Source organism: Procambarus clarkii, chromosome 21 (genome assembly GCF_040958095.1).
Source record: "Procambarus clarkii isolate CNS0578487 chromosome 21, FALCON_Pclarkii_2.0, whole genome shotgun sequence".
NCBI classification, from domain to species: Eukaryota; Metazoa; Arthropoda; class Malacostraca; order Decapoda; family Cambaridae; genus Procambarus; species Procambarus clarkii.
In genome coordinates this window covers 29446490-29466489 of record NC_091170.1, presented here as the reverse complement: position 1 = coordinate 29466489, position 20000 = coordinate 29446490, and the positions used below count along the sequence as shown (strand labels likewise).

General features: G+C 49.0%; 1 protein-coding gene across 3 annotated transcripts in view; it reads left to right on the top strand.

The window, feature by feature from the left end:
- The window catches only part of CenG1A (Centaurin gamma 1A), a 491255-nt gene that overhangs the window by 351751 nt on the left and 119504 nt on the right, over nucleotides 1-20000 (top strand). Inside the window, exon 1 of one of the 3 annotated variants that reach the window (XM_069328240.1) lies at nucleotides 2797-3683. The exons of the other annotated variants lie outside the window; for them this stretch is intronic. Coding sequence (XP_069184341.1) covers nucleotides 3578-3683 — 106 coding nt within the window. The 5' untranslated portion in view covers nucleotides 2797-3577. Of the gene's footprint in view, nucleotides 1-2796; nucleotides 3684-20000 lie in introns of those variants that run through there. 3 annotated transcript variants of the gene reach the window in all.

Below are 20000 nucleotides of genomic sequence, written 5' to 3'. Positions count from 1 at the left end.
CAGGCGCTACTAAACTTACCAACTACACTAGATATTATCTCCCTTGGAGACTTCAACCTGCCAAGATGGGGAACAGCAAGCGATAATGTTTATCCTGGAAATAACCAATCACAAGCTAGAGAATTATTTAGATTGGAACAATTTTTGTTACTCGTCCAGCAGTACACCTGGATACTCACTTCCCCCTTCAGAGCAGGAGCTGAAATAGAGAGGGAAGAAACACAAGGCCATATCCGGCACACAGAGATACGATAAAGCACCTAAATTATTACGACCGTCTCAAACCTCTCAACACGTGCTCTCTGGAAACGAGACGAGAGATTAAATAATATATATACATGGAAGATAATGGAAGGACAAAGTTTAAATCATATTATTAGCTACTAACTGCATGACTGTGGCGCCAACTGCTGGCGGCCAGGATATATGTCTGTTGACTCACATGTTCCGCGCATCTGTGTATTGAGGGAAACGTGTTCCACATGCGAGTCTCTCCTCCCCCCCTTCCTCTATCCCCCGGATCACACATGTGTCGTCCTTGCAGTGATCCTTATCCAGGCTTGAGTGGGCAGGAGCCTCGGGGCTCGTTACCGTCTATTAAAAAAAGAAAATAGTGTTCTTTTGTGCCTAAACGCTTTTTGTACCTGTGGCCCAATTTGTACCTATGCGTCTATTTTACATCTGCGACAATTTGTACCTTTACGCTTATTTGTACCTTTGTGTCATTTTGTACCTGTGCGCCAATTTGTACCCGTGTGTGGCTCTATTGTATGCGCCACGATACAGCCTGGTATCGTGACTGTACCTTTCTAAGTCTTGTGGTGGCACTCTTCCTGTGGTATTGCTCCTCCGTCTCTCTCGTCTGTTGGGGGATCAAGTCAGTGAGCCACTCTGAGGGGAGCATTGATCACTTCCTCTCCAAACACAGAGTGAAAAGACCTCTTCGCGGATTAGTACCAATGAATGGAAATTACCTGAAGATCCGGGGCATGGTAAGGGTTTCCTTTCTGTTTCTGTCTGTGTCTCTGTCTGTCTGTCTCTCTCTGTTTCTCTCTCTGTTTCTCTCCCTCTCTCTCTCTCTCTCTCTCTCTCTCTCTCTCTCTCTCTCTCTCTCTCTCTCTCTCTCTCTCTCTCTCTCTCTCTCTCTCTCTCTCTCTCTCTCTCTCTCAGATAAACACGAGGCCTTCAGTGACGACCTCGCAGAGTTCCTTCCTCCGGATGATGGCTGGTTATCAAAATATCTCCTGGTTATCTTCCTGGCTAAAAATGATTAGCCTATGAACCTTGCTGATAAATGATAGCGTGTGTGTGTGTGTACTCACCTACTTGTGCTTGCGAGGGTTGAGCTCTGCTCTTTCGGCCCGCCTCTCAACTGTCAATCAACTGTTACTAACTACTAACTAATTTGTTATTTATTTTCACACACACATATTAGGAAGTTTTCTTTTAGCGTGAGAGTAGTGGGAAAATGGAATGCACTTAAGGAACAGGTTGTGGAAGCAAATACTATTCATTATTTTAAAACTAGGTATGATAGGGAAATAGGACCATAGTCATTGCTGTAAACAACCGATGCTCGAAAGGCGGGATCCAAGAGTCAATGCTCGATCCTGCAGACACAATTAGGTGAGTACACACACGAGAAGCATCCCGTTACAGCTGTCTAACTCCCAGGTACCTACTTACTGCTAGGTAACAAGTGAAAGAAACTCTTCCCCATCGTTTCTCACCGGGGTCCGGGATCGAACCCGGGACCACCGGATCACGTGCCCAGCGTGCTGTCCGCTAGGCTCCTGTGTACTCAACTAGTTGTACTCACCTAGTTGTGTTGCGGGGGTTGAGCTCTGGCTCTTTGGTCCCGCCTCTCAACCGTCAATCAACAGGTGTGTGTGTGTGTGTGTGTGTGTGTGTGTGTGTGTGTGTGTGTGTGTGTGTGTGTGTGTGTGTGTGTGTGTGTGTGTGTGTGTGTGTGTACGTCCTTCCGTCCTTGATAGAACATAACTGACATACGAAATGAGGAAGGGACAAGAGAGGAGAGAATAAAGATGAGGGGGAATCTTCCTGTGGCTCATTTGGTAGTCAGTTTCCAGCTGTGTTCCCTTGTGCGATTATCACCTGTGATAAATAATGTCTGTATTTGCCTTCGGAATTTTGTATGTGGTGATCATGTGTGGTGATCATGTATTCACCTAGTTGTGGTTGCGGGGGTTGAGCTCTGATCTTTCGGCCCGCCTCTCAACTGTCAATCAATCAACGATCATTTATTTTACACACACACACACACACACACACACACACACACACACACACACACACACACACACACACACACACACACACACACACAGGAAGCAGCCCGTAACAGCTGTCTAACTCCCAGGTACCTATTTACTGCTAGTAACAGAAGCATCAAGGGTGAAAGAAACTCTACCCATTTGTTTTTCGCCATCGTCGGGGATCGAACCCCGATCCCCAGGATTACGAGCCCTGAGTGCTGTCCATTCAGCCACCAGGAGCCCTTCACCCACACACACGTATGTGTGTGTGTGTGTGTGTTTGAAAAAATGAATGATTCAGAGTTCTGAAATTTCAGTATATACGTAGACTACTTGTTCGTGTCCAAGCCTGAAGTGCTCTCCTGTTGCCCAGAGTCGCGCTAAGTGTTCAGAACTCGAGTGTTTCGGAAAGTCGCGTTAAGTGCGGAGGAGTGGCCGTGAGCGCGTGCGAGCGTGAGTGCGTTCAGAGGTACGGGCTGGAGGCTGGATAAGGCTTGGGTGAGGGTAGCAGCTCCAGTCGACGGCTGTCAGCGGTAGCGGACGCACGCGCTTCACTCCGCTCTCGGATATCCCGCCACCAGCCATGACCATTCACGGCCCTATTTACACGCCGCTCTCGCGACCCACCCAATTACCTGTCCGATGATGGGTATACCCGTGTGCGCCGAGTGTTAATGACCCACCCGCTGGGGTACCCATGTGTCGCCTCCCACACAACGCCTCCAAGACATTTGTGACTCGTTCTTGCAAGCAGATGGACGGAGGTCGAAGGAAGATCTAAAGAGAGGGAAGCTGCTTCTGTCTCCCATGTGACACCTACAGCACGCTTCACACTCTTATTCTAGTCAGTGCCAGCAGGGGAGACATTCGTCACGGGGGGCGTGCATCTGGACGCCTATCCACGCCCACGCCCATACGAACCTATCCGTGATCCTCTAGTCAACACCATCCACACACATACACACACCGCTTACGGTGGATGTCAGTGTCTCTGTTGTACCAGTGTGCAAAGTGTCTTTCTAGTCCTGTGAAACCGTTTGGGAAATTGTAAATACCGTCGCCTTCCCCCCTGGCAGTTACTGGACCGACCTCTTAGTCTGCGGTGAAGTAACTTAGATGAGCTTGTTGGAGAGGCCTCGTGACATTTGCTCTGATGTCTTGAGGAAGTGTTGAGAGCAGTTTGCTACGGCGTGTTTCCGGTGACCTTGTGCGTGTGGTAGGAGAAGGAGGGGGCGTGACCGTGTGCGTGTCGTACCGGCGTCCATATTCGTGAGGTACGGTGTAGTACGTACATCAGCAAGATGAAGTACGGTGACAACTTTGTGCGGTCGATGCGGCGGTCACTGCGTATCAAGAAGAGCAAGAGTGTCACCATCACTAACAACAACACTATCAAGCGAAAGTCTGGTAGGTACTCGACCAGTTAGTTGTGTGTGTGTGTGTGTGTGTGTGTGTGTGTGTGTGTGTGTGTGTGTGTGTGTGTGTGTGTGTGTGTGTGGTTACCTACTTGTGCTTGGGGGGGGGGGGCCATGGGGCCTCGACTCGTAGCTCCCGCGCGTGTGTGTGTGAATACTCACCTAGTTGTGCTTGCGGGGGTTTGGCACTTTGGTCCCGCCTCTCGACTGTCAGTCAACTGGGGAAGTTGATTGTACTCGCCTTGTTGTGCTTCCCTGCTTCTTGAGCTGTGTTGGGAGTTTGTCTCAACCGTGTTATTCTTGATGGACAGCACGTTTGTGCTTGTTTGCGTGCGTGTTGATGTATATGTGTGTGTGTGTGTGTGTGTGTGTGTGTGTGTGTGTGCGTGCGTGCGTGTTGTGTGTAGGAGAGAGAGAGAGAGAGAGGGAGCATTTTTGGTGATTTGTCACTACTGGTTTGATCGAGTTTGTCGCTAATTACTGATAAGACTTCTGATGATCCGAGATAAGATATCATCATTATTAGGTGTGTTTGTGAGGATTCCTCGATATCTGGTACTGTCAGCATACCTCGATATCTGACACTGCCAGCATACCTCGATATCTGGCAGTATCAGCATACCTCGGTATCTGACACTGCCAGGATACCTCGGTATCTGGCAGTGTCTATAATCCACCGTGACTCACCCAATGTTGCTGAAGGTGCGAATGAGCATTGTCAACGGCATTAAAGGTATAGCAGAGGTGCCCCCCGGTGGTATGACTGAGGTGAGAGGTTGTCACGGGCACACACTATAGTCTCCGATACAGCGACTGGGAATTTAATTGTTGTTCATTGATGCTAACGAGCTGACTTGCCGGGGGTTGAGGGGGTAGGTGTGGGTAGGAGGATGTGTAGGGGAAAGGGGGGGGGGATAGAGGAGTGGGGACGAGGGTGTGGGAGGGGGGGGGGGGTAATTTTGAGTGAGGATGGGGGTAGTGGGAGCTTGTAGGGGGGTGGTGAAAGGGGGGGGGAGGGGGCAGTGAAGGAAGAAGCGGCAAGATTGTTGTTGTGACGTCACGCGGCTCTGTCTCTCCTGCATGCTCCCTTTCCTCCTTTACACCTATTCTCATCTTTTATCTCCTGACTCTTCACTCCTTTTCACACTTTCCCTCCTTCTTCTTGCCCTTGTGTCTCCTCCCACCTCATCCTCCTCTCCTTTCCTCACTCTTCGCCCATTAGAGGGGCTGGCTCCAAATCTGCACACGGAAATAACATCACATGAAACCAGGAGGCACGGCAGGATGTGCAAAAACAGCCTTATTGAAGAGCAGAGGTGCAACAGGTACTCTGAGAGAGAACTATCAACATCAGAGGCCCGAGACTGTTCAACACGCTTCCACTACACATAAGGGGCATAACATACCGGGCTTAACTGGCCGACCCCTCGCAGTGTTCAAGAGAGAACTCGATAAACACCTCCAAAGGATACCTGATCAACCAGGCTGTGATTCATTTGTCAGGCTGTGATCAACCGCGTCCAACAGCCTGGTTGGGCTCGGAACCTCCACAGGGTAGGTAGCATCCCATCCCTCCTCCTAATCACCCCTTCTTCGCGAGGGAGCGGTCAGCAAGGTTATGGTAGAGAGGGTACTGAACGTCTCTAAAGCAAGGCACTTAAAACAAGCGCTTAACTTGTCCGGCAAGGGGAAGCGGGTGTTGATTTCCCCTTGTAAGTTGAAGCCCTCGCCTGCCCTACACGTCGCGCCCACTCACACAATACCTGGCCGCTCGTTTCATCCAGGTAGAAAGGGTACTCTACCTGGATGAAACGTCCAGGTAGATGGATGATGTCCACTCACCTCTCTCTTGTATCAGAGTGGCCGTGAGTGGACAATGTTGGTCTTTGCTGCTGCAGGTGTAGCCACAGGTGTAGACACTAGTGTAGCCTCTACTCTACACTTGTATAAGCTAATATGGGTGCAGCGCGCCAAAGCCTTCACCTGAACCTTAACCTTAAGAGAGTTTCCTGTACTTCCTGTCATTGTCGCCTTTATCCGGATAAGGCGAGACGCTGGGACTTTAGTGTCAGTTCCATGTCTGTTGGTGAGTGAGGCGGACAAGGCCTCGCGAAGGACAGGGGTGACGGACGGTAGGTGTTGGACCAATCCAAAGACATCCAGTTCCTTCACGCGATGGGCGAATCAGTGGAGACTTCTGATACCTGCGTTGTGATTGGAAGTCCAGGAGTACATTTTCTCCTTTCTCGGTTAAGCTAGCACGTGATTGGAGGGTTGAATTGCGTGAGAGATTGGTAGACCCTGCGATCAGTTGCGGCTTTCACGTGGAGGAATAACTTCAAATTCAAAAATGTTATTTATATATGTTTTATTCATTTAAATTTGAGTTGGTTTACATACAATTAGAGTTCTGTTTTACGTAAGAAAAAGTCGTAATGATAAATTAACATGTCATCATTATAATTATGGACTATTTAAATTAGATTTAGATTTAGAAGGTAAATTTTAGCCGCGTCACCAGACTTTGGCGGTTGGCAGGATGTGTTGGCCATGTAAGGCACGCTAATGGCACTCTGGGTTGGTCGTACTCACTTGCACTCATCACTCCCTCAAGAGTGACCCTGACATGCACTCACTCGCTCAAGAGTGGCCTTGACATGTACTCACTCCCTCAAGAGTGGTCCCCTGACTTGCACTCACTCCCTCAAGAGTGGCCTTGACATGCACTCACTCCCTCAAGAGTGGCCTTGACATGTACTCACTCCCTCAAGAGTGGCCTTGACATGTACTCACTCCCTCAAGAGTGATCCCCCTGACTTGCACTCCCTCAAGAGTGACCCTGACTTGCACTCACTCCCTCAACAGTAACCCTGACTTGCACTCCCTCCCTCAAGAGTGGCCCCCCTAACTTGCACTCACTCCCTCTAGAGTGGCCCCCCTGATTTGCACTCAACCTCAAAACACTGTTTTTTTTTAACAAGCATATCATGCCTTCGGATCGCATTGTTTTGACTTGAAACATGGTGTTTTGACCTGCTGTTCCTCCAGTGGGTTTTATGTAGTCTTCAGCCTCCCGCGGGAGACAGGACATGTGACCTTTAGTCAGTTCTGTGGCCATGTTTGCTGTATCATTCTTGTATTTTGTATTTCATGTATTGTTTGGCGCTGTGGGTTTGTGGTCTGGTGTGTGTGTCTTTTTTACGTTTGGTTGTGTGTGTTTTATCTGTTTTATGGTGGTCTTGTTGCTACGTGTTTGTCAATTTGAAATTTTTTTGTTTTATCTTGGGTTTGTAATTTTTATGTGATACTGACGTGTTTTTGTGATGTTGAAGACTTTTGCAATTTTTTTGTTTTGTATTTGTGTGGTAATATTGTCTTGCAATATTTGTGTGTTTTTGCAAACCGGGTGTTAAGTTGCTGCAGTTTTTTTTAAGTCTTGTATTCGTGTATTGTATTTTTTGGTTACGTCATTCAATACCCTCTCGACAAGTACAACAAATATTGCTGGAACAAAAATTGGACTTCTTAAAGAATAAGATTAGACACGATCCTAGAAAAAGGCGACGGATCAACTAGATTGTAATGGGTATGTGGGCATTGGGCCGCTGGGAGCAACAGTCTACTGGATCATGTTATCGCAAGGGAAGCCCTTGCCGGGCTTGGGGGAGTAGAAGAACTCCCAGAACTCGCTCCAGGTACAATCCAGGTATAGGTGTATACTCCAGGAAAGTTACGCCATGGTAATGGATCTGTCATTCATGTTACGTCATTTTATTGTTTGTTTACGTGTGTGTGATGTCATTTTATTGTTTGTTTACATGTGTGACGTCATTCTATTGTTTGTTTACGTGTGTGACGTCATTTTATTGTTTGTTTACGTGTGTGTGACGTCATTTTATTGTTTGTTTACATGTGTGACGTCATTTCCTGCAACGTGAGCTAGGGAGAATTCGGAGAGGAAATCTCTCGCTCTCTCTCTTATCTGGTGCCACTGTGCTAACATTGATTAGCTCTGAAGGTTGCGTTTCTCATTTCTCTGCTGTGCATGTTTTTAGATTTTGATTTTCGTTGAAGTGTTCGGTACTGTGTTTGGGTCGCAGTCACGTGATTTTAGGTTCCAGCAACCCGATTTGTGGGGGCCAAAGTAACCCGATTTTGTCGCCATAACTGCCTGATTTTGGGTCACAGGAACGCTATTCTACTATATAATCATATTATATATATATATATATATATATATATATATATATATATATATATATATATATACACATGTGTATATATATATACACATATATATATATATATGTATATATATATATGTATATATATATATGTATATATATATATATGTATATATATATATATGTATATATATATATATATATATATATATATATATATGTATATATGTATATATATATATATATATATATATATATATATATAATATGGAAGAGCAACTCGTCCTCTCATGTAATAGGTCAGGTTTTGTACGTTAAGGTATACAACTTTACAAATGAATATTGCTATGAAAGATAATGGCCGACAAATTATACACGTTTTCTATGCATATTGGAGTGAGAAATTAGATGGGGCTGCTTAGGCTAGCAAGTTTCTGGTTAGGCTAGGTTAGGAGGCTGGATTTTATACATAATAACAGTTCGAGAGAACGAGGTGGGGGAGAGAGAAGAGGTGCAGCTAGTGGGGTAGAAATAGCCTAAGCTACTCTATCCCTTTGAGATGTATTTTTTCTTGTCTCAATAAACATACTTGAACTTGAGGTGCAGCTATCAGGGGCCCACCTTGGCTCGTCCAGGGAAGGGGGGGGGGTAGAGGGTATCATAGCCACCTGGGCTCGTCCAGGGAAGGGGGGGGGTAGAGGGTATCATAGCCACCTGGGCTCGTCCAGGGAAGGGGGGGGGGGTAGAGGGTATCATAGCCACCTGGGCTCGTCCAGGGAAGGGGGGGGTAGAGGGTATCATAGCCACCTGGGCTCGTCCAAGTGGAATGGAAGAAGGGTACAGCTTTCCATTTCCACCTGGGGGAAGGTCTGAGACCACGGGAGGGAACCATCAATGATGACCACTTGGGGTGGTTCTGAAGGGCAGGCAACAACTGGACCTGTGTGTACAGCTTTAAGAAGACGTTGCGTGACTAAACATTGTGTTGGGAAAACATGCAAAAAGAAAAAAAATTGGGAATCTGAAATCTGATTTTTTTTTTTCGAAGCGGGGAGGGAATTATGAGGAGAAAGCGCAAAGCCATGAGGACTATATAGCACTTGGAAGGGATAGGGATGAGGACGGGGGGGGGGGGGGGGGGGGGAGGAATGGTGCCCAACCACTTGGACGTATGGGGGATTGAACGCCGACTTGCATGTAGCGAGACCGTCGCTCTACCGTCCAGCCCAAGACTGGAGGGGATGGGGGGGGGGGGGAGCGAAAATAAAAATCGTGCTTAACCTAACAAAGGTCTAACCTATCTCTCTGTTAGGTTAGCCTTAATATTTATTATCATTTCCCATGGAACCCCCCCTATAACATTTCCCATTTTCAGATCCCATTTTTTTCCAAGTTAGTGTTCTAAATAAATTGTTCAGTTAGAAAACGGACTTTTCGGTAGTCGATGTTTATTAGCCAAACGTGAGAATAGGTGGGGGGGGGGGGGGGTGTTCTGTGACCACGGTGAGGGGGGGGGGTGTTCTGTGACCACGGTGAGGGGGGGGGTGTTCTGTGACCACGGTGAGGGGGGGTGTTCTGTGACCACGGTGAGAGGGGGGGTGTTCTGTGACCACGGTGAGGGGGGGTGTTCTGTGACCACGGTGAGGGGGGGGTATTCTGTGGCCACGGTGAGGGGGGGTGTTCTGTGACCACGGTGAGGGGGGTGTTCTGTGACCACGGTGAGGGGGGGTGTTCTGTGATCACGGTGAGGGGGGGTGTTCTGTGGCCACGGTGAGGGGGGGGGGTGTTCTGTGGCCACGGTGAGGGGGAGGGGATCAAGGCCCCATGGATAAGACAAGGAGGGAGGAGGGGGGGACAATTCAGACAAGGAAAGGAGGTTTCATGGCCAAGTGAGCTAGTCCAGCCCCTGGAGGAAAAGGAGTGGTGTGGGGTGGGGGAAGAGGGTTGGAGGTTTCATTACCACGTGGGCTGATCCAGAGGGCTGTGGTGGAAGTATGTGGGGGGGGGGGGTGGGGGTAGACTGACGTTCCCTATGGCCACGTGGGCTGGTTGGTTCACGAGGAAGGTAGACTGGTAAAATATTTAAGGAAGAGGGGTTGGGCTTGGGGGGGGAGGTACTGAGGTTGGGCTTGGGAGGGGAGGCAGTACTGAGGTTGGGCTTGGAGAAGAAGGTTAGGGGGGGGAGAGAGGGGGACGGGGCAAGGAGGTGCGCCACGATGGAGAAAGGGAAAAAAAAAGGAAAATGAATGTACAGGGTAGATAGGAGGAGCGGAGACAAGGAAGATGAAAGAGCCTCCCAGGATGATGAGGCATAGATTACGAAGAGGATGGAGAGTGCAAGCGATAGTGAAGAGGGATGTGTGCAGGTGAAGAGCAGGGTAAGAGGACAATGTTTTGAGTGAAGGCGGGAGGGATGAGAGTAAGGAACAGAAGAGGAGAAAGTAACACTAGGGATAGAGACTAGGAGAAGTGGCGGAGACAGCAAGACCAGGGGGGATAGAGACTAGGAGAGGATGGAACAGGCACTGGGGGGACTTGGGTCGAACTTAATCATTGAGGTGTTTATGGGATTTCCTTCATGGTTGGAAGGGTGGTGAAGGGATGAGGAGAGTGAGGAGAGGAAATAGCGAGAAATCGGAATTGCAGGAAGAGAATAAGAGAAAGAATGAAAGTGAAGAGAAGGACAGGCGATGTGCTGAATAAATGGGTACGAGTAGTTAAGAAATGGGTACGAGTAGTTAAGAAATGGGTACGAGTAGTTAAGAAATGGGTACGAGTAGTTAAGAAATGGGTACGAGTAGTTAAGAAATGGGTACGAATAGATAAGAAATGAAAGAGGTTAACATGAAGGTATGGTGAAAAGGAAGGCATAAGGAGATAGGAGGAATAAACACATGGATAAAAAATAACAGAAAAAAAAGAAGTGGATATAAGATGGTGAAAAAAAATAGACGAGTATAACAAAACAGGGAAAAAAATGTGTGAGTAAAAGGAGATAGAGGAAAAAAAGAGATAAATATATGGATATGGAAGCCAAATAGTGTATTCTGAACATATAGTTATAAGTATTTATTTATTTATATATATACAAGAAGGTACATTGGGATTGTGAGGATACATAATATGGTAATTACAATCTTGTAAAGCCACTAGTACGCGCAGCGTTTCTCGCAGAAATGAAGGAGATGAAGTAGTATGAAGGAGATGTAAGGAGGAGGAGGCTGTAAGGAGGAGGAGGCTGTAAGGAGGAGGAGGCTGTAAGGAGGAGGAGGCTGTAAGGAGGAAGAGGCTGGAGGGATGGAGGGGGGGGGGAGACTGTAAGGAGGAGGAGGCTGGAGGGATGGAGGGGGGGGAGACTGTAAGGAGGAGGAGACTGTAAGGAGGAGGAGGCTGTAAGGAAGGAGGAGGCTGTAAGGAGGAGGAGGCTGTAAGGAGGAAGAGGCTGGAGGGATGGAGGGGGGGAGACTGTAAGGAGGAGGAGGCTGTAAGGATGGAGGAGGAGGGGGGGAGTACAACAAGGATTTAGAGGGGGGGGGGGTTATGTGGAGGTACTTTATAACTGCCAGGTGAAGAGGGAAGTGATGATCTTCAGGGTTATTACCCAGAAGGAAGAGGTTTTATGGACGCTGAACCGCCACCCCTTCATGCCCGTCTCAGAGTCCTTTTGTCAGCCAAGGAGTCCTTCTGCTAGTTTCAGAGTCCTTATGGAGAATCTGGTTTCCTCCCAGAGGGCTCGCAGTCCTCCCAGAAGCCTTATAGTACATCCTACACTGACTTTACCTCATATGACTCGTTAACATAAACAATCAATGTTCCAACATTCCAGGAATTACAGCTTCCGTTCGTCTCCTCATCTCCAGTTGTGAAAAAAGCGGTAAACCTTGAGGTTACCTTGATGTGCTTCCGGGGCTTAGCGTCCCCGCGGCCCGGTCGTCGACCAGGCCTCCTTGGCGTAAGGAGCCTCCCCTAAAGGGGAGCATCTTTATACAGATCCCTCTTCCCCTCGTCCCTGGGGAGCTATCCACATGTGGATCCATGGAATGGAGGCTAGGGAAGAGGGGGGAAGCAAGCTGAGCGAGAGCTCCCATCCCCCACTCCCCTCTCCTCCTCCCATCCCCCACTCCCCTCTCCTCCTCCCATCCCCCACTCCCCTCTCCTCCTCCCAAGACGTAAGCATTTTAGCGAAGTCGTTTTGTCGCTCTGGACGGCTCGTCCGCCGCCGCCACCAGGACTGCTGGGGATGGGGGGGGGCTAGGAAGATGGGTAGGACTGGTGGTTAGGTGGTCGTCTTGGGATGGTGTCTTGCGGTGGTGTCTTGTGGTGTCCCGGGTGTATGGTGTCTCCTGCTCACCTATCAGTATTCACCTAGTTGTGCTTGCGGGGGTTGAGTTCTGCTCTTTCGACCCGCCTCTCAACTGTCAATCAACTGTTACTAACTACTAACTAACGAATTTTTATTCCCCTCACCCCCCCCCTCCACACACACACACGTCCCCAGGAAGCAGCCCGTGACAGCTGTCTAACTCCCAGGTACCTATTTACTGCTAGGTATCATATGGGCATCAGGGTATAAAGAAACTCTGCCTATCTGTTTCCGCCGGCGCCGAGAATTGAGCCCCGGTGCACAGGACTACGTATCCAGCGTGCTGTCCACTCAGCCACCAGCGTGAAGCAGTGAGGTCTAGCTCTTGATGCCCCGCCTACTAGCGTTGTTGTACCGGTTGCGGTGTAGTTCAACTAGTCTAAGGTTCAGTGGCCAGATTCACGAAGCAGTTACGCAAGCACTTACGAACCTGTACATCTTTCCTCAATCTTTGGCGGCTTTGTTTACAATTATTAAACAGCTAATGAGCTCCGAAGCACCAGGAGGCTGTTTATAACAATAACAACAGTTGATTGAGACGTTCTCATGCTTATAAACTGTTTAATAAATGTAACCAAAGCTGTCAAAGATTGAGGAAAGATGTACACGTTCGTAAGAGCTTGCGTAACTGCTATGTGAATCCGGGTCCAGAATCTTTGTCGAACCCGTCCTTGAAGTTGTGGATGGAGGTGGCTTCCACGACTTCTTTCAGTGCATTCCACTTGTTGACCGCCCGTACGAGGGTACGAGTATTTCCTTCAATCGACTTGAGAATGGTCCAGGACGGACCGAAATGTCGTCGTCCCTTCATTTTCTAGTGTGTGGTCTGGTCAAGAGTATTTCCTACCATTTCTTCGACTCATTATGTGTTTCCAGCCTCCACTTATGCCCTCTTTTCATACTTTCAACCTAAAGAGGCTATTGTTATCCACATATCTAAATGGATATGTGGATATCCACATATCTAAATGGATATGTGGATACCCACATATCCACCAGAGTCCAGTTGGTCCGGCAATTCTTGAAGAAAACTTTCCAGTTTTCTCTTGAAGATGTCCAGGATTATTCCGACAATATAATATTTGTTCCGGGATATCTTCTATTACCCCCTCGGTATCTTGAATGTTGTGCTCATATCTCCTGTTTCTTCTGCCCTCACGATACACCATACAAAGTATGGTGTCCTGTGGTGTATAAGGTATTATGGTGTCTGGTGGTGTATTGGAGGTGTCCAAGAACAGGTGATCCAGACACCACATGGGACCAAGAACAGGTGATCCAGACACCACTTGGGACCAAGAACAGATGACCCAGACACCACTTGGGACCAAGAACAGGTGATCCAGACACCACTTGGGACCAAGAACAGGTGATCCAGACACCACTTGGGACCAAGAACAGGTGATCCAGACACCACTTGGGACCAAGAACAGATGACCCAGACACCACTTGGGACCAAGAACAGGTGATCCAGACACCACTTGGGACCAAGAACAGATGACCCAGACACCACTTGGGACCAAGAACAGGTGATCCAGACACCACTTGGGACCAAGAACAGATGACCCAGACACCACTTAGGACCAAGAACAGGTGATCCAAACATCACTTGGGACCAAGAACAGCTGATACATTCACCACTTGGGACCAAGAACAGGTGATACACCACGTGCGACCAAAGAGAGGAGCGCGACCCTGGTGAAGCCGACCGAGAGAACGCGATGAGCGACCGAAGACCGCCGGTGTGGGAACGGTCCGCCAGCACCTCATCACACCGGTGACCGATATGCAGATTTTCGGATATGTCTCTCAGTTATAAGAGGAAGGAGAGCCCTCTACGGTGGGCCAGAGTCCGGTGTGGGGGCCCCCGGCATCAAGGCTACCGGATGTTGGTTACAGGAGCCGAGGGTAAAGAAAGGGTTAGGAGAACGGAGATGCTGAGATACAGATTGTGTGTATAGGGGAGGAAGGGAAGATGAGATAATGCTAGTGGAGAGAGAGAGAGAGAGAAAGAGAGAGAGGTAGGGAGGGTTGGGCTGTTAGTGGGGTGGAGGCGTTTGGGAACGTTATCATGTTACCATAGTATTTATGACTGCCAAGGCAGATCTCATAGCTAAAGGTATCAGTCTAGATATCATCTCCACGTCAATTTCCCCCACTCCCCACTACCCCCTGCACACGCGCGAACGCACACACACACACACACACACACACTCAGATGCCAGCGTACACACGCATGAATGACCGAAGGAACGAACTAGCGCCGTACATACCGCACTCACTCTCCCAACCTGCGGTGTCCTTCATCTATTGCTCTACTCTGTGTTATACAGCCTCCTACCCTCCCTCCTCTCTCTCTCTCTCTCTCTCTCTCTCTCTCTCTCTCTCTCTCTCTCTCTCTCTCTCTCTCTCTCTCTCTCTCTCTCTCTCTCTCTCTCTCTCTCCACCCGGGTGATGGGAGGATTGTAAGATGATGGACCTCAGGTTCTAGCCACTATGGGACGCAGTATCCTCCTGTCCTACCTTCCTTCTATAGACCCTTCCCTCACGCCTCCCTCCCTCCCTCCCTCCCTCCACATTCGCTTTACCCTTCCCACATTACTCTCACCACCTCTTGCTCCCGCGGTAGCCTGACCCTCTTGCTGATATTTCCTCCCTCTCTCTCTCGCTCTCTCTCTCTCTCTCTCTCTCTCTCTCTCTCTCTCTCTCTCTCTCTCTCTCTCTCTCTCTCTCTCTCTCTCTCTCTCTTTTCCTCCAGCATCATCACACGTGACCCACGGTTTCCACTTTTTTGTTCAGTATTGGTTCCTTCCCATCATAAGTCTGTCTCAAGTCTTTCCCTTCCACCATAGTTGTGTGTACCATAGGTTTTTCCCATAGTGGGAAGGGTCGGCCATGGAGCCTCGTCTCTCATGGGGCTCAGTATCGCACTAACACTACCTCCCTCCCCCCCCCCCTCTTAACCTACGAGGGAGTCCTCACTACTCTTAAGCGACTCACCAGCGTGTAGAGGCGAGTGTGAGGGGGGAGGGGGGGATGAGTGTGAGTGATGGAGGCAGAGTTTGAGATACGGTGAGTAAAGGAGTGTCAGAGGTGGAGAGGGTGAGTGTGAGTCAAGGAGATAGTTGTTAGATGAATGAGGGAGAGAGTTTAAGACACGGTGAGTGAGGGAATGTGAGTGCGGTGAGTGCGGTTACGAGAGTGATTGACACCTCTTCTGGCCACGCGCTCTTAAACCTCGCTTTACCCCTCCACCACTAAACCCCCTCCCATGCCTCCCCTCCCATACCCCCTCCCATACCCCCCTCCCCATACCCCCTCCCCATACCCCCTCCCCATACCCCCTCCCATACCCCCTTCCGTACCCGCTCCCCATACCCCCTCCCATACCCCCCTCCACACCCCCCTCCACACCTTGAAAGTGTTTCCAAAGTTCTTCTACTCCCCGAGCCCGGTTTGACTTGTGATAACTTGGTACCTGCTTGATACCTGCTTGATGGGGTTCTGGGAGTTCTACTCCTTCCCAAGCCCGGCCCGAGGCCAGGCTCGACTTGTGAGAGTTTGGTCCACCAGGCTGTTGCTTGGAGCGGCCCTCGGGCCCCTACCAGGCTGTTGCTTGGTGCGGCCCGCAGGCCCTCGTATCCACTACAGCCTGGTTGGTCCGGCTCTTCTTGCAGAAACTTATCTAAGTGCCTCTTGAATACATCCATCTTTGTTCCAGGAATATTTCTAAAGCTTGCTGGGAGGGTGTTGAAGAGCTGTGGACACCCTGATGTTGAGACAGTGCTCTCTGATTGTGTCTATGACACCTCTACTCTTCAATGGCTCTATTCTGCAGCCCACGACACACCCTGCTACCACCACCCCCACCTGGTGAAAATGTCCATCTCCTTGTTCCTAGTACATTGTCTTATCAAAATTCCTCAACTATATTATTTGTAATCTTTTCATATATATTCTCACTATTGGTCAGGATAACTTTGTTTTCCTTTGGTAACTCTATTCCATAAGCAGTAAGAAAAATACAAAATATATATATATAGGCTTGAGCTCAGAAAAATGGAATGGAATTATCAGGAGAAAGTGCCAAACCATTACGACTATATAGCACTGGGAATGGGTCAGGATAAGGATTTGGGATGGGACGGGGGAGGGAAGGAATGGTGCCCAACCACTTGGACGGTCGGGGATTGAACGCCGACTTGCATGAAGCGAGACCGTCGCTCTACCATCCAGCCCAAGTTGTTGGTAAAAAATCTCTGATCTCTGAGGTAAGCCTTCAAAATGGCAGTGTCTCTTCTAGACAATCTCAGGTTATGGGCAGCATTGAGTTCGTGTTATACAAAGGAGGATTTGTTTCCTTCGGTAGCACATAGGAACAAGTTTACAATGACCCTCGTGTTGATGATGATATGATGATGATGAGGATGATGGTGATGATGAGGATGATGATGAACAATGGTTGTTGCAACCAGTGCTTGAAGGGACTCAAGAGGGCCTCAGTAGAGGACTTTGAGCACGTGATGAGTGCTTTATACAGTGGTGGGGGAGTGTGTTGTGTCTGAACACCCTCAGACATGTCGAGGCACTCAGAGCTGCCGGAGACCCTCAGCCTTGCCAAAGTCATAATTTTAAGGGGTAGCAGGTACCCCCCCTCCCTTAAAATGAGTGGTGGTAGATACCTTTGGGGGGTAGATAGATGTGGGTGTTAGTAGATTCTTGCGGCGGTGTGCCTGCAGACTCGAGCTATTAGCTCCTGGGCCCCGCCTTTCTAAGCGATCTATTTTTTCCCTCTATTATATCTACTACATATATTTCTCTCTAACACACACACACACATACATACACACACACACACACACACACACACACACACACACAGGTGTACTTAGGTGAGTACACACACTTAACACTTAACGTAGCAGCTGTCTAACTCCCAGGTACCTATTTACTGCTAAGTGAACAGGTGCATTAGGTGAAAGAAACTCTGCCGATGTGTATATTGCTTGGGTTGTTTCTAGTATATAGTTTTGGTGTGTTAATGTCTACTTGTGGGTTGTGGTGTGAATGGTGGTTGTGGTGTGAATGGTGGTTGTGGTGGGAATGGTGGTTGTGGTGTGAATGGTGGTTGTGGTAGTTGTCTCCGTCGCTCAGTGTCCCGGCGGGCGTGATGCCATCGGGCAGGATAAGACTAATCAAGGACGGAAGTCACCTCCCCCCTCCCCCCCCCCCCCCCCTATAACCCCCCCTTCACCCGACCCCCATTCACCTGCCCCTTCACCTGACCCCATGCACCAGACCCCCTGCATTTTACCCCCGTGCACCTGACCCCCTTCAATCTGTCTAATAAATATCTAACAAGCTGTAAACAACTTTCTAACACGTCATAAAAAACCTTTATAATAAGAAAAAGTTACTGTGAAAGACTCGGTCATTCACAGTAGCTCCCACAGTAACTTAGCACACACGACAGATCAACCACCTAAGCCTATGCTGTTTGCTGGGCCACACACAGCCAATGAGTGCAGGACCAACCGGGCTGCGGTGGATATGTGGGCCTGCGGGCCGCTGCAAGCAACAGTCTGGTGGACCAAACTCTCACAACTTCTGGGGAGTAGAAGAACTCCCAGAACCCCATCAACCAGGTATCAACCAACCACGGGTGCTCTGAGTAACGACAATTCCCTAATGTAGACAATTAGTTAAGTAGAGAAGATGATGGTAATCTATTGTTTAATTAGAGGAGGTGCATGGGATTGGAGGAGGTGGTGGGGAGGGGGGGGGAAAGGGAGGGTTCATGGGGAAGCTGCATGGGATGCCTGTGGGAGGGTGGGGAAAGGGGAGGGGTGGGGGTGGGGGGTGACCTTGATCTCTGCTAAGCTGTGTAGTATGCATGGCTTCCTGACACCCACGCGCGCTAAGTCGCGGCCTTCTACTGTCTTCTACCTCCGGGGTGGTGTCCTGGCGTCTTCCCCCTCACACACACACACACACACACACACACACACACACACACACACACACACACACACAGTTGAGAGGCGGGACCAACGAGCCAAAGCTCAACCCCCGCAAGCACAACTAGGCGAGTACACACACGCACTAGACTCATCCTGGAGCATTAAACAGAATAATAACTTTCAAGCAGAAAGCAAGGTAACCCAAGGCTGAGGCTTCGCTACCAGCTCTGAGTGAAGCAGTGGCCTTAGCCTGCATATGGAGAGAAAGTGGCTTTGACAGGTGTCGCCGAGGCAATTTAGAGATCCTCCAAGCCACAAGCAGCTACAAGCCACCAGGAGAACCTCCAACCGTCAGAGAAGCCACACATCACTAAGACAGCAACCCAATCGGACGACAGTCTGAAACAAACCAGATAACCTCAGAGACGGGAGGGACAATGATTGTGTGTTGTGGCCGATTTGCTATGGAAATGACTTCCCCACACACACACACACTCACTTACACACACACACACACACACACACACACACACACACACACACACACACGGGGTGTTTAGACGGGATCCAAGAGTCAATGCTCGATCCAGCAGACACACAAACACACACACACACAGGGGCCTCGTAGCCTGGTGGATAGCGTGCAGGACTCGTAATTCTGTGGCGCGGGTTCGATTCCCGCACGAGGCAGAAACAAATGGGCAAAGTTTCTTTCACCCTGAATGTCCCTGTTACCTAGCAGTAAATAGGTACCTGGGAGTTAGTCAGCTGTCACGGGCTGCTTCCTGGGGTGTGTGTGTGTGGTGTGGGGAAAAAAAAAGTAGTTAGTAAACAGTTGATTGACAGTTGAGAGGCGGGCCGAAAGAGCAAAGCTCAACCCCCGTAAAAACACAACTAGTAAACACACACACACACACACACACACACACACACACACACACACACACACACGGGGTGTTTAGACGGGATCTAAGAGTCAATGCTCGATCCTGCAGACACACACAAATTAGTTAGAAAGGCGGGGTCCAAGAGCTAATATCTCGATTCTGCAGATACAAACAGTAAATACATAACGGAAACATGTCAGGAAGAGGTTACCAGCCCAAGGGGTTTATACAACCACTTGGGGTGGATGGTAGAGGGACGGTCTCGCTTCATGCAGGTCGGCGTTCAATCCCCGACCGTCCAAGTGGTTGGGGCACCATTCCTTTCCACCCCCCGTCCCACCCCAAATCCTTATCCTGACCCCGTTCCCAGTACTATATGGTCGTTTTGGCTTACTGGTTTCTCCTGATAATTACGTTTCCTTACCGATATATATTTACATATTTTTCATCATCATTTGTTTCTGGGAGTCCTTCGGGGAATTTTTGAACTGTGAGTGTAATTGGGCGTCTCACTATCAACAACTCCCTAACCACTTCTCTCTTCAACCACTTCTCTCTCCGTCAACTCTGCCTATCACGAGTGTGTGTGTGTGTGTGTGAGTGTGTGTGTGTGTGTGTGTGTGTGTGTGTGTGTGTGTGTGTGTGTGTGTGTGTGTGTGTGTGTGTGTGTGTGTCCCGGGGAGCCCACAGCCTTCCCCACCTGTTCCTGACTTTGATGATGCTGCTGCCCTTTGATCAGGCCGCAGTGATGCATCTCACCCCCTCAGCATCCTCTCCCTAGGGATGGGGGGAGGAGGAGGGGTTCATCTCATGCTGGTATCATAATGGTGATAATATTTATTCGTATTTATTTAGTTTGTGATTTTAACGCGTCACTTGTGTTGGGTACTTGGGCAGCAATGTGGGTATATAAGT